This window comes from Diabrotica virgifera, chromosome 8 (genome assembly GCF_917563875.1).
Source record: "Diabrotica virgifera virgifera chromosome 8, PGI_DIABVI_V3a".
Classification (NCBI taxonomy): domain Eukaryota; kingdom Metazoa; phylum Arthropoda; class Insecta; order Coleoptera; family Chrysomelidae; genus Diabrotica; species Diabrotica virgifera.
Genome location: NC_065450.1, coordinates 186,108,979 through 186,123,604, shown reverse-complemented (window position 1 = coordinate 186,123,604; position 14,626 = coordinate 186,108,979). Strand labels below are relative to the sequence as shown.

The 14,626-nt window shown below is 34.5% G+C and overlaps 1 protein-coding gene across 2 annotated transcripts in view; it reads right to left on the bottom strand.

Moving 5' to 3' along the window:
* The window catches only part of LOC114343599 (chondroitin sulfate synthase 1), a 228,513-nt gene that overhangs the window by 181,482 nt on the left and 32,405 nt on the right, over positions 1-14,626 (bottom strand). For both annotated transcript variants that reach the window (XM_050657674.1, XM_050657675.1), the window contains exon 2: positions 3,843-4,451. In XM_050657674.1, coding sequence (XP_050513631.1) covers positions 3,843-4,332 — 490 coding nt within the window. In that variant the 5' untranslated portion in view covers positions 4,333-4,451. The remainder of the gene's footprint in view (positions 1-3,842; positions 4,452-14,626) is intronic.

Here is a 14,626-nt window from a genome sequence, read left to right as displayed (position 1 = left end):
TCAAATTCAATAAAATTTATACCAATATATTCGTTTTAAATTAACGATCAAATCTTATCATTGCGCCAACTCTCTATTTTCAAAAATAAGAGCAGAAATTGATATAAATAAATCTGAAATCAAATGGGTAGGTACATAAGTTAGAGAGAGAAAAAATATTTTAAAATACCCAGATTTTCGGTACTCCATAAATCAGCGGATTAGTTTCACTAATCCGCTTAGGCCCAGCGGGATTTAAGCTGTTATGAATAGCACTCAGAGCAATAATGATTGTAAACTAACATTTTATGGACTCCAAAAATGTGATTTCGATAAACTTTAATTGCAATTTGCGCCGTAATTAATCATAATTAAGAGTTGGCGCAATGATAAGAATTGATCGTTATATTAAAACGAATCTAATCGTATAAATTTTATTGAATTTGAGTGACATTATATTTTCCATAAGATGTGTGCGATGTCCTTTATAGTGTAAAAAACGTTAAAATACCGTTTTTTACGTTTTCCTCCATTCCCAAAATACATCATCATCGATTTGGCTGAAAATTTGCCCACAGATAGCCAAAAGATAGGACTTTAAGTGGTTAGAAGGATTTGAATTATATTACAATACCAAAAAAGTTACATGCAGTAATATCAGACTCAATAGTATATATTAGTCCAGTCGGGATAGCATTTGACCTTGAATGCCGAGCTGCCCAAAATTTTATTTTTCTGATCTTTAGGGGAGCCAATAGTAGCCTAAATTTAAAATCACGAATGAATTCCTCCGTTACGTTAGCCGCCATCTTGATTTTAAAGGAGAACCTGTTTTGCTCAATATCTCCGCCATTTTTAACTTTTCGACAAAAATGGTAGGAACTGAAATTATTCCAAATAAATCGTATTTACAATTATTACAATTTCTTTTTAACAATTTTTGTCGTGAGGTCGATATTTTCGAGTTAATTGTACTTACAGTAGATGCCTATATTTTTTACTATAATATTGCATGTAACTTTTTTGTATTGTAATATAATTCAAATCCTTCGCACCACTGAAAGTCCTATGTTTTGTCTATTTGTGGGCAAATTTTCAGCCAAATCGATTATAATGTATTTTGGGAATAGAGAAAATGTAAAAAACGGTATTTTACCGTTTTCTACACTATAAAATCTGATCAAGAGCTTGTTTTGAATCAAAGTAACTTGTTATAATGACATATAATGACATTTTTAAGTCCCTTCTATTAAAATATTATGTTTTCCATTGATACTTTACGATAGAAAATGCAAATTTGTATAAATAAACACCAAATCACTGTAAAATCGCATAAAATAACATTTTGAGAAAAAAAGAAGAAGATTTTTTGACTTTAAATATCTTATTTTTACGTCCCGCAGAAGCTATATACCAATTTTCAGACAAATCGGAGGTCCAAAATTTTTTTTGTTCCAAAATTGAGTGATTTGAAATGGAATGAATGACCCATTTACATTTGTAGTTATTTTATACATATTTTTGAAGTTATACTTCTTTAGGCACGATTGTGAATTTTTACATTCCCTGGCGCATGCGCACACCGACAGTATGGTATTAGTCGCTACATCTTTTAAGTTATGTAGCGCAAATAAGGTTTGCGTGAAAAGAATACATATATTATTAGTGTTTTTAGTAAATATATTTATTATAATTTTTATGTCTGTGGATTTGTCTTCCTCCTTATAAGTATTATTGAAAATGTTTATTTTCAATTAATGTATCTGTCACCGTGATTGTAATTATGTTCGAGAAATGATCGACTGAATACAAAAGCGGTGGTAGCTGATCGGTAGAGCATTCGCCTAGGGATCGTGAGGTCCCCTGTTCGAATCCGGACAAAGTCATATCCTTTTTTAAAGTTTTGATATTCTTTTTGTTCTTTCTAAAATTAGTTTAATATTTAAATACAATACAAAAAAAACTGTTTAAAGTAGATAGGTATATTGATTTCGTTGAAATCATAATATGAAGTTAGATTATATTATAATAGAAGTATAACTTCTTACGTGCGTACAAAGTACACACACACATTCTTTTTTTATTTATCCACGTTTAGCCATACGGCTCACACTCCCTCTAAGGGGAAATTGACTCATCCCAGATACCTACGGTATCAAAAGGATTGAGCTCTGGTGGGGCTCTTTCCGTGTTATCGAGCCCTCTAGATGACTTGGTATGCAGGTGTATCTCCCAAAAATTTTCGTACATTTCTGGTCGTTGCGAGTAGTACAGCTTTCTGCATGGTCTTGTAAATATATGTTCGTTTAGACCCAGCTTTTTTATGCTTTCGAGGAGGTTCTTCGGAACGACTCCAGTGGTAGACATAATAATAGGTATCGTCTGGGTACTTTGCATTCTCCATTGTTTTCGTATTTGAATTTCCAGATCTGTGTACTTGGCGATCTTTTTATTTTATTTATTATTATTATTATTATTTTTAACGTTTAAAGGAATTTAACGAGGAACACAATTATTGCTCAGGGGTCTTTCAGAGCAAGAGACACAAACATGACTAGACCACGGAAAATAGGTACACAATTGGGTTAAACAAAGGAATCTTAAAAAAGTTATATGGAGATATTTAAAAAATAATCGTAAAAAAATCAAAAATCATTAAAAGTATAAAACTTTGAAAAACCATAACTTGCTTAAAAATAGTTGTAGAACCTTATACAATAGACTGAATAGACCATTTTAATGGTAGTTGACTTTTCTCTTCCTACCAAATGTACCAATGCCCTTGTATTCTTAATATTTCTATACGGAGCAGAGACTTGGACTCTTCGCGCATGCGAGCGCCAAAAAATTGATGCCTTTGAGATGTGTTGCTGGAGAAGAATGCTGCGCATACCTTGGACAGCTCATAGGACAAACGTTTCCATTCCAAACCAACTCAATATTAAAAAAAGGCTGTCCACAATAATATGTCTGCAACGAATTCTGCAATTCTTTGGTCACGTGGTTCGCAGAGGTGACGACAGTTTGGAGAGATTAATTGTTTCTGGAAAAGTTCCGAGGAGAAGATCAAGAGGACGATCACTAACTAGATGGTCGGACCAAATAAAGCATTCAGCTGGAAACTCATTCTGCGAAGCTCTTAGAGCAGCTGAAGATAGAGACCAATGGAGAAACATTGTTAGGAATATTGGAAGAAATCACGATCCTCAGTAATGGGGAAACGACACGAGAGGGAGAGAGAAAATGTACCAATGCATATACATAGGAATGCGTAGAAAAAAGTTACAGAACAATGTTTGCGAAATAATGGGGAAAATGGCTCAAAAATGCTGGGAGCGGCGATCTTTGAAAAATCATATTTCGGAAACTATAAATCCTAGGGACTTGTACCAAACGACATTTTAAAGATGAAGGACGGAAGTTTTTTTTCTGTGAAGCAATGCCTATTCCAAAATCGCCGTGGAAAAAAGTTATGGGGCAAAAAACAAAATTTTTTTCTTTAGTGATATTTTTTGCTTTTTTGTAAAAAAATATTTTTGACTTTAAAAGGAGATATTTCGATAGTAAATTTAACCTGGAACAATTTTTCTGTAGACATGTTTGTACCAAAAGTGCATAGAACTCGCCCTAATGCATCCTGTGCCTATGGACTAATTCACCCCTTTCTCAAAAACGCACCCCTTTAAATGGGTGAACGCACCCCGTTTAATGGGTTAAAAACCGCACTCCGCGGTTTTTTCATATTTAGGGGTTTGTTAACCATATGAAACAATGAATCCCCGTTAACGTTATAGTCCATTTTAGCTCTTTTATTTTGAGCATAATCAATAGCCTATATAATTATTATGTTGTAATTTCCTTACCTATGAACCAGGCTTTCTTACTGTCGACAGATTTTAGCAACTCCTCTAACCGATCAGTCCTTATATACACATCATCGTCCGCTCGCAAAAACCACTCATACTTATCGATAAAATTATCATACATATATTTAAGCATCCTAAACGATTTTTTCTGTGGCGGGTAACTATCGTCCACTCCCCGTAACGCAACTAGCGGCACATGTTCACTGTACGAATTTTCCGAACTGAAAAACATCACTTTCCCCGGCACTTCCTTCCCCCACGTGTCATACACAGCCTTTGCTCGAGTATCCAGGTATTTTTGGGCAGTCATGATGCCCACGAACAGCAAACTCTTGTTCAACGCACGACGATCTTCTTCGCTGATCAAATGATGAGGGGTGATACGCCTTTTATGGGTGCCTGGACACCCCTCGAGGTACAGTTGAGACGCGAATAATCCTATTATGATGCCCAGGATGACTTTCAGCAAGCGCCGTCTGCGTGCCATCGTCTGGAGTCAAAGGATGCAAGTTCATTTTTGTGTCAACTTTCGCACATCTTTTCTTCGTTGACGCTCTAAGGATTAGGTTCGGTTATCTTCTTTAACCCAGAGGTCAAGGAGTTTGTCTGTAACAATAATATAGTTTGATAGACACGTAAGTTGACAATTTATATTAAAAAGTGTTGTAAACGTTATAATTTTATAAAAAACATTTTTATAAATGATGAGTAAAATTTATCTCTAGTAAAACGAATGTTAAAAGTAGGTAAACAAGCAATAGACCAGGGCGCACCTGTAAAAATATTAGTACATTTGGATGTTGAGAGATGACTCATATTTTTTTGCAGAAATTGCTTGAAAATAACTCATATAATAATATTTGAGTTATCCTCCTCCCACTCAAAAAGGTCCGGAACATTGTTTAAATAATCAAAATGTCAAAAAATGAAGAAAAAATTCGACTTTTTTCTTCGTTTTTTGATTATAACTTTAAAAGTATTCATTTCCGAAAAACGTTGCACTAACATAAAAGTTGCATAATTAACGTTTCTACAATATAGGATTAGTTAAAAATTTTAAAAATTGTCACCCTTGTTGCAAAATAGCAATAATTGCGAAAAAAACCATATTATTTATTTAGCGTATGGCTCAATACATGGAATAAATACAATAATAATTGTAAAAAAAAACGTACATAATTCAAAAATACAAACATAAGCTTATATAAAAACGAACATAGACAAAATACAGATAAAATATAAGATAATACAAACAGATAAGGTTATATCTTTAAGTCGAGTTGAGCTATCCATTCAAGGCCTGCAGGCGTAGTTTTGAAAAAGTCTTTTGGGTCTCCTCGGTACGCCCTCAATTCACATGTCTCCACTATGTGTTGGATGGTTTGATCTGGAGCACCACAGTCGCAGCTGGAGGTAGGCTGTTTTCCCCATTTATGTAGGTTGTGTGCGCATACTGCATGTCCCGTTCTAATTCGGTTTAGGCTCTTCCATATGTTTCGTGGCTGGTCGAAGCCATCAGGCTTTTGGACTGGGTCAATAAGGTTGGATACTTCAGGTGAGGCTTCCTCAGTCCACAGCGTGTGCCATCTGGAGGTAACATTGAAAGCATCTGCCGTTAGCTGTTGGGCTGTTCTTATGGGTGGTTTTCTGGATGGGAGTCGGTTTGCTGCTAAACTCGGGATGTCTTCATGGATTGGTAGTTGCAAGTTGCTATTTACTTTCGAATACTCCGTTATCAAGGCCTTTTGTCTTCGTAGGATAGGCGGAGGTATATGGCTAAGGATGGGAAGCCAATATAGTGGAGTAGTCTTGATGCAGCCACTAATCATTCTCATTGCTATATTAAGCTGCGTATCAACTATCTTCACATGACGACTATTTAGCCAGACCGGTGCACAGTACTCTGCCACAGAGTAGACCAAACTTAGCACAGATGTTCGTAGTGTGTCCGCAGATGCGCCCCAGTTGGCACCACAAAGATTCTGGATAAGGTTATTTCTACTACTTATTTTTTGTGCAGTTATTTGTAGATGTTTTTTAAACGAGAGAGTCCTGTCCAAGGTAACCCCCAGATATTTTGGGTAAGGTTGGTAGGGTAGTGCTACATTTCTCATTTTGACCTCTAATTTTTGGTTTGCCTGTTTGTTATTGAGGTGAAAACAGCTTACCTCAATTTTATTTAAGTTGGGTATCAGGCGCCATTTTGTGAAGTATTCATATAGTTTGTTGAGGTCGTTTGTCAGCACGTTTTGAGTAATTTCAAACTGTTTGTGTTGTACTGCTATTGCTAGGTCGTCAGCGTAGCCAAACTTTCTTCCATCAGTGTCAGGTAGGTCCGATATATATAAGTTGAAAAGCATCGGAGCAAGGACTGATCCTTGGGGTAGTCCATTATTTAATTTCCTCTGTTTGCTTATGTCATTACCGTGGATTACCTGGAAGTATCGATCAGAGAGCATGTTGTTTATTAGTTGCAATATTCTTTGGCATGAGATTAGTTTGGTTAGTTTATAGAGGAGTCCCTCCTTCCAAACTGTGTCGTAGGCAGCTGTCAAATCACAAAGACTACAGCCGTCTTTTGTTGCTTTTGGAAGCCTGCTTCTATATGCGTAGTTAGACTTAGAACCTGATCTGCGCAGCTTCGATTAGGTATGAAACCTGCTTGTTCGAGTGGGATATTTTCAAGAATTTGTGGGCCTATTCGGTTTAGGATAAGTCGTTCCAGCAGTTTATAGCAGCAACTGAGAAGTGCTATAGGACGATAGCTTTCAACTTTATCGTGGGGTTTATTGGGTTTTAATACAGCAATTATTTTGCTCTTTTTAAAAGCTTTTGGTATGTTTCCAGTTCTAAGGATCAGTGAATAGAACGCAGCCAACCATTTTCTTGTCCTTTGACCGCATTGTAGTAGGAACTCAGGATGTATCCCATCAAAACCAGGCGCCTTGCCAGTTTTCATGTCTCGGAGGGCTGATGTTATTGAAAAAAACCATAAAAAACACGTATTCGCATTTTACGTTTTTCAACCAATTATGCTAAACTTAGGACATTCATATTTTACCCAGAAAAACTTTATGATATAATAAAACAATACTGTAAATTTCATTAAGATAGGTTTAATAGATTTTGCAAAATAAATTTTGAAATCCAGCCTTTGTAAAAAAATCATTTTTTCAAAATGTTGCAGGACTGAAAATAAATCAGACAGCAAGTTGAATTCTTTTTTGCTTATAGAAGAATACTGTACATTTCATTTTCAATTTGCAAAATTAAAATCGTTTAACTACCACGGCGTCAGGAATTTTTTTAAATAAACATTAATTTTTGGTGCTACGCGCAGGACAGCGGATACGTTTGCTCTGATTGGGTATTCCAATGACCTTTGATAGTGATTGATAAATATTAATTTTTCGTACATTTTGCTATAAGTACATAAATAAATAAGTTTATTGCAAAATAAACACAATAATCTGTCCTTTGAAATTACACTTTTTTAGCAAAAACTTTGTTCATATATTTTAACTTTTAACTTATAACATAATAAAAGTTTATTATTTTTAAACATATGCAATTGTTTAAACAATATGTCACAACCAATAATAAAATTAGTTTGATTTTTGTGGAATTAAAATATTAAAATACAACAAAATATATAGAGAAAGAAAATAATATATTAGATAAAGATTGGAAGAAATTTTGGTGGAAATTAACTTGTGTGAATCGAACACCCCTGTCCTGCGCGTAGAACCAAAAATTAATGTTAATTTAAAAAAATTGCTGACGCCGTGGTAGTTAACCGATTTTAATTTTGCTAATTGCAAACGAAAGGTATTCTTCTATAATATGTAAAAAAAATCAACTTACTATCTGCTTTATTTTCAGTCTTGCAACATTTTTAAAAAATGATTTTTTTGCGAAAGCTGAATTTCAAAATTTATTTTGCAAAATCTATTGAAACGATCTTAAGAGCGATCAACAGGTAGCGAAAACGCGTTCCAAGATTGCGGCTGTAATTTTGAATATTTTTTCGAGATATTTGGCACACGTATTCGTTATATAATAAAGAATGGCGGTACAGAGCCCAATTTGAAAAACATATTAAGATGTGGAAATTACTCTGTAATTAAATACCATATTAAAAAACGAGCCTGTACCGCCATTAAGAAGAACAAAAAATACACTTTCTTCAAATAAACTTTTTTATCCGATGCCTAGATTTTGTGTCATTTTGGAACTACTAAAATTTTTTATTTCATTAGTTTTATTTCATTTTTTTAATATTGTATTTAATTACAGAGTAATTTCCACATATTAATATATTTTTCAAATTGGGCTTTGTACCGCCATTCTTTATTATATTACGAATACGTGTGCCAAATATCTCGAAAAAATATTCAAAATTACAGCCGCAATCTTGGAACGCGTTTTTGCTACCGGTTGATCGCTACTGTTTCCTCTTAAGGTGGATATAATAATAATAAATAAACTTTTTTATCCGATGCCTAGATTTTGAATCATTTTGGAACTACTAATTAAATAAAAAATTTTAGTAGTTCCAAAATGACACAAAATCTAGGCATCGGATAAAAAAGTTTATTTGAAGAAAGTGTATTTTTTTGTTCTTCTTAATGGCGGTACAGGCTCGTTTTTTTAATATTGTATTTAATTACAGAGTAATTTCCATACATTAATATATTTTTCAAATTGGGCTCTGTACCGCCATTCTTTATTATATTTCGAATACGTGTGCCAAATATCTCGAAAAAATATTCAAAATTACAGCCGCAATCTTGGAACGCGTTTTTGCTACCTGTTGATCGCTACTGTTTCCTCTTAATAAAATTTACAGTATTGTTTTAATACATCATATAGTTTTTCTGGGTAAAAGATGAAGGTCCTAAGTGTAGCATAAATGGTTGAAAAACACAAAATGCGAATATGTACTTGTTTTTTTATGTTTTTTCTCAATTATTGCTATTTTGCAACAAATGTGACAATTTTTTAAATTTTTAGCCAATCCTATATTGTAGAAAATTTAATTACGCAACTTTTATGTCAGTGCAACTTTTCTCGAAAGTGAATAGTTTTACAGTTATAATCAAAAAACGAAGAAAAAAATCAAATTTTTTCTTCATATTTTGACATATTGATTATTTAAACAATGTTCCGGACCTTTGTGAGAAGGAGGATAACTCAATTGTTATTATATGAGTTAATTTCAAAACTTCTGCAAAAATATGACTCACCTCTCAACGTCCATCTCAAAACAGATGCGCCCTGGACTACGAGTCTTATGACACATTACACATAACAAAATTGCTCAACAATTTAGTTTTATTATTGTATTTATTTATTGTAAGTAATCTAAACAAATTTATTTGTTGTGGCTACAAAAGAATTATATTGACCCACTGGGCAGCAGTTATACACGTGTATGCACTGGAGCACGTATACAGAATTGCGCAAGGAACTCATCAAATGTACTGTAACATCGTTTGCATAGATTCTAAGTATTTGATTTGTACTTGTAGACGACACATCCAAGAAAATTGTATGTACGCATAACCGGTATTTTGGCACAGGGCTTTACAATTTAAAAAACTACAAAGAACAAAACAAAAAAGAACAAATAGAAATAAAAGGAACGAAGAATTTCAAATATTTGGGTTTTATACTGTCGAAAAACGGAACAACAGAAGCAGAAATAAAAAATAGATTGGGACAAGCAAGATCTTGTATCAGACAACTCCATAATGTAATCTGGAATAAGAACATCAAGGAAAATAAAAAAAATGATATACCAAACAATAGTACAAAGCATCATAACATACGCAGCCGAAATTTGGGCCATAGACAAAAAAACCCAAAAAAGCATTCTGGCAACCGAAATGGAATAATGTAGAAGATGCTGTGGTCTCACCAGAAGAGACAGAATACCAAATGAAGAGATAAGGAGAAGAATGTAAGTGGAAAAAGATGCCCTGCAATATATAGACGAGAGAAGATTAAAATTGTACGGCCACGTACGCAGAGCAGAAAACACATGGATAAACAAGGTTGCAGAATGGAGCCCAAGAGGAACAAGAAAGAGAGGACGACCGAGAAGATCTTGGAAAAATGAAGTCGACGAAGCCATGTCTAAGTAAGGATTGGAAGACGGAGACTGGGAAGATCGAAAAAAATGGAAGTCCTGGCTGACGGAAGGGAAACGGCATTAGCTGTAGACAACCCTTTGTATATATCATCATCATTCCCTTTGCCTTATCCCCATGCGGGGTTGGCTTCCCTAATTGCATTTCTCCACAAAATTCTATCTTGGGTCATATCAATGTTAATCCCCTTTACCAACATGTCCTGCCTTATCGTCTCCCCCAGGTCTTCTTTGGTCTTCCTCTCTTACTCCTTACAGAAATCTGCACTTCAGCTATTCTTCGTATTGGGTGATTAACGTCTCGACGTTGAACATCACCAAACCATCTTAACCTATGCTCTCTCATTTTGGCATCAATTGGTGCCACACCTAGACTTCCACTAATATACTCATTTCTAATTTTATCCTTCTTTGTCACTCCACTCATCCATCTAAGCATTCTCATTTCCGCCACATGCATTCGTTATTCCTCTTTCTTTTTCACTGCCCAAAATTCAGTTCCGTGCATCATAGCCGGTCTTATGGCTGTTTTATAGAATTTTCCCTTCAGCTTCATTGGAATTTTTCTGTCACACAACACACCACTCTCTTCTTTCCACTTCATCCATCCAGCCCTAATTCTACTGCATGCATCTCCATATATTTCTCCATTACTCTGTAATACCGATCCTAGGTACTTAAAACTATTGCTTTTCACAATCATTTCACCATCCAAAGATACCATTTTATTTGTAGTAACTCCATCTTTAAATGAACATTCCAAATACTCTGTTTTTGTCCTACTAAGTTTTAAACCTTTTTCCTCCAGAGCTTGTCTCCACTGTTCCAGTTTTTGTTTTAAGTCTCTTTCACTATTTCCTATTAACACTACATCACCAGCATACATTAGGCACCATGGAATACTACCCTGTAGTTTCGCTGTTATCTGGTCCAAAACTAATGAAAATAAATAAGGACTAAGCACCGAGCCTTGGTGCAATCCTACTTTCACCTGAAATTTATCAGTCTCTCCCACACCTGTTCTAACACTAGTCGTTAATCCGTCAAACATATCTCTCAGAATCTTTACATATTCGCCAGGGACTCCTTTCTTATTGAGTGCCCACCACAGAATCTCTCGAGGAACTCTATCATATGCTTTCTCAAGATCAATGAATACTATATGAGCGTTGGTCTGTTTATTCCTGTATTTTTTCATCAGTTGCCTTACAATGAAAATTGCATCTGTTGTTGATCTGCCCTGCATAAAGCCAAATTGATTATCGGATATTTCGGTTTCTTCACGTATCCGTCTATCAATTACTCTCTCCCATATTTTCATGGTGTGGCTAAGTAGTAGTTTGTACATTGTTGTATGTCTCCCTTGTTTTTGTAGACAGGTACTAATATACTGCTTCTCCATTCGTCTGGCATTTGTCCAACTTCCATAATTCTATTAAATATCCCTGCTAGCCAAGTTATTCCTGTCTCTCCCAATGCTCTCCATACTTCCCCAGGAATATCATCTGGTCCGACTGCTTTTCCTTTCTTTATTTTTTGAAGCGCTTGAACCACTTCCTCGTTTGTTATTCTGGTAACCATTGCTGTTACTGCCTCCGTTAACTCCACAGGCTGTCTGTCAAATTCTTCATTTAATAAACTGTCAAAATACTTTCTCCATCTCTTTTTGACATTCTTTTCGTGAATTAGTATTTTATTATTTTCATCTCGGATACATCTATTCTGATTAAAATATCTTGCTTTCTTTGCTCTCTGTTTGGCTATTTTATATATCTTTGCTTCCCCTTCCCTGGTATCAAGCTGACCGTATAGGTTTGAATACGCTTCTGCTTTAGCTTTTGCTACAGCTACTTTCGCTTCCTTTTTGGCGACCATATAGTTTTGAAGATCTATGTCCGATCTGGTTTCTTGCCACTTTTTATATAATTTTCCCTTCTCTTTTATTTTTCCTTGTACTTCATTTGACCACCACCAAGTCTCTTTATCCTCAAACTTCTTTCCTGACGTTTTCCCAAGTATTTCAATAGCCGTCTCTCTACCCTTTATATATGTTTAAGAGAAGTTTTATGAAGAACAGTTTTGTATAGAACATTGTTGTCGCTAAAAGCTTAAAAAAATTACTAATTTACCGACTTCTCCCCCATCTCCCCCCCAAACCGGACGCTCAAAACGGTGTAACTTTTTACTGAACAATATGTGGACCATATAGAACAATTTGGTGTTGGAGGAAAACTTTTACTTTGTATGTCTGGGTTAGGCCTTTTTTTGGACCAATTATACTATATTACCTCCGTAACTTTGGAACCGTTCATTTTAGAAGGATTATACATAGGGCCTTTTATTTCAAATTTATTGTAGAACATTTTTGTATAGAAGGTTGTTCATACTAAACCGCATAGTTTTAGAAATATTGACGAAAAACGTAAAAAACTACGAATTTACCAGTTTCTCCCCCCCCCCCCTCCCCAACCCGACGCTCAAAATGGTGTGACTTTTTTCTGAACATTATGTGGACCATATAAAACAATTTGGTATTGGAGGATAACTTTCACTTTGGATGTCTGGGCTATGCCATTATTTGGATCAATTGTATGATACTATAGGTCAGGTGAAGTGTCAAAGAGGAGCCACGAACATGTATAATTAGTGTGACCAACTAGCCCGAAAAATCCGGGACATGGCCCGAATTACGAAGTCGGGTCCCGGCGTCCCGGACAAGGCTTCCGGGCCATCCGAATTTTCAAAGTTTTGCTAAAATTATATTTTGAAATTTTGAATACGTTATTCTTCTAAGAATTCACATCAGATTGAATTCGTGGAACGAGAAAAAGTCGACAATTTCTAGAGTGTAATACTAACACCACGTCCAAAACCCATGCATTTTATATCGTGCTATTATAGATTATAGTTCTACGGACTATAGGATATCGTATAGAACTCCTATAGTCCTTATAGGACTGATCGGGTTACAAATGAGGAGGTCCTTAGAAGAATGGGGAAGAACCGAGAAGTACTAACCACCATCAGATCTCGAAAGTTGGATTACTTTGGACACATTATGCGAAATGAATCCAGATATGCCCCCCTACAAGAAAAATATTTGGAAAGCTAGATCCATGAAGAAGAACATCCTGGTTAAAGAACCTCCGAACCTGGTTCAACACAACATCTGTGCAGCTTATTCGCGTTGCTGCAGATAAAGTGAAGATTTCCATGATGATCGACACCATTCGTCAAGGATAGGTACGTCAAGAAGAAGAAGATAGTTCTATAAATACTAAAATGGTGGATTTTTTCGTTTCTGTATTTTAATTATCGTTTTCTTAAAAAATGGCCCGATTTTTATTGAAAAGTCCCGGATTTCAGGTATTTCTTTCAGCCTTGTCCCGGATTCTAGTGACTTGGAGTTGGTCACACTATGTATAATAAAATTGGCGAAGCTACTTGGTTTTCAGCAAACTTGAATATTTTTAACCGTGAAGAAATGTTAGATCAATTGCATATAGTCTTCATACAGAATTAAATAGCAGTGTCGTTTGTTTCCTTTGACAAATTACAAATACGAAGTATATAGACGTCTCATAAATTATTAGTTGAATGAACTGAGTTTAATAATAGGTATTGCAATTCAAAAACTTAAAATGGCACACGATACTTGTTTCTCTTGACTAAATAAATAAAATGACAGTGCAGTATGGTTTCACATAGAAATCAAACTTTCTATGATTTGAGAATGAGTTTATTTGTACTATATTGAAAGTATAAGTATACATCCTTACAAGATAAGTAATTGGAGATGAATAATACGAAATATTACAGGGAAAAATATCATAGATATAAAAACTATAATTAGACCAGGGCGCATCTGTAAAAATATACACATTTGGACGTTGAGAGGTGGCTCAAATTTTTTTGCAGAAATTGCTTGAAAATAACTCAAATAAATAATATTTGAGTTATCCTCCCTGTCAAAAAGGTCCGGAACCTTGTTTAAATAATCAAAATGTCAAAAAATGAAGGAAAAATTCGATTTTTTTCTTCGTTTTTGATTATAACTTTAAAAGTATTCATTTCCGAGAAAAGTTCTACTGACAAAAAAGTTGCGTAATTAAATTACCTACAATATAGAATTGGTCAAAAATTTAAAAAATAGTTACCCTTTCGTAAAAAAAATTCATTTTTTCAAAATGTTACAGGACTGAAAATAAAGCAGATAGCAAGTTAAATTTTTTTTTTGCTTATAGAAGTGTACTGTACCTTTCATTTGCAATTTTGCAAAATTAAAATCGATTAACACCACGGCGTCAGGAATTTTTTTAAATAAACATTAATTATTGGTACTACGCGCAGCACAGCGGATAGTTTGCTCTGATTGGGCATTCCAATGACCTTTGATAATGATTGATACATTTTAATTTTTATAACATTTCGATATAAATAAATAAATTTGTTTATTGCAAAATAAAAACACATACTCTATCCTTTGAAATAACACTTTTTTTAGCAAAAACTTTCTTTGTTCATATATTTTACCTTAGAGAATAAAAGTTTATTATTTTTAAACATATGCAATTGTTTAAACAATATTTCACAAACAATAATAAAATTAGTTTGATTTTTGTGGAATTAA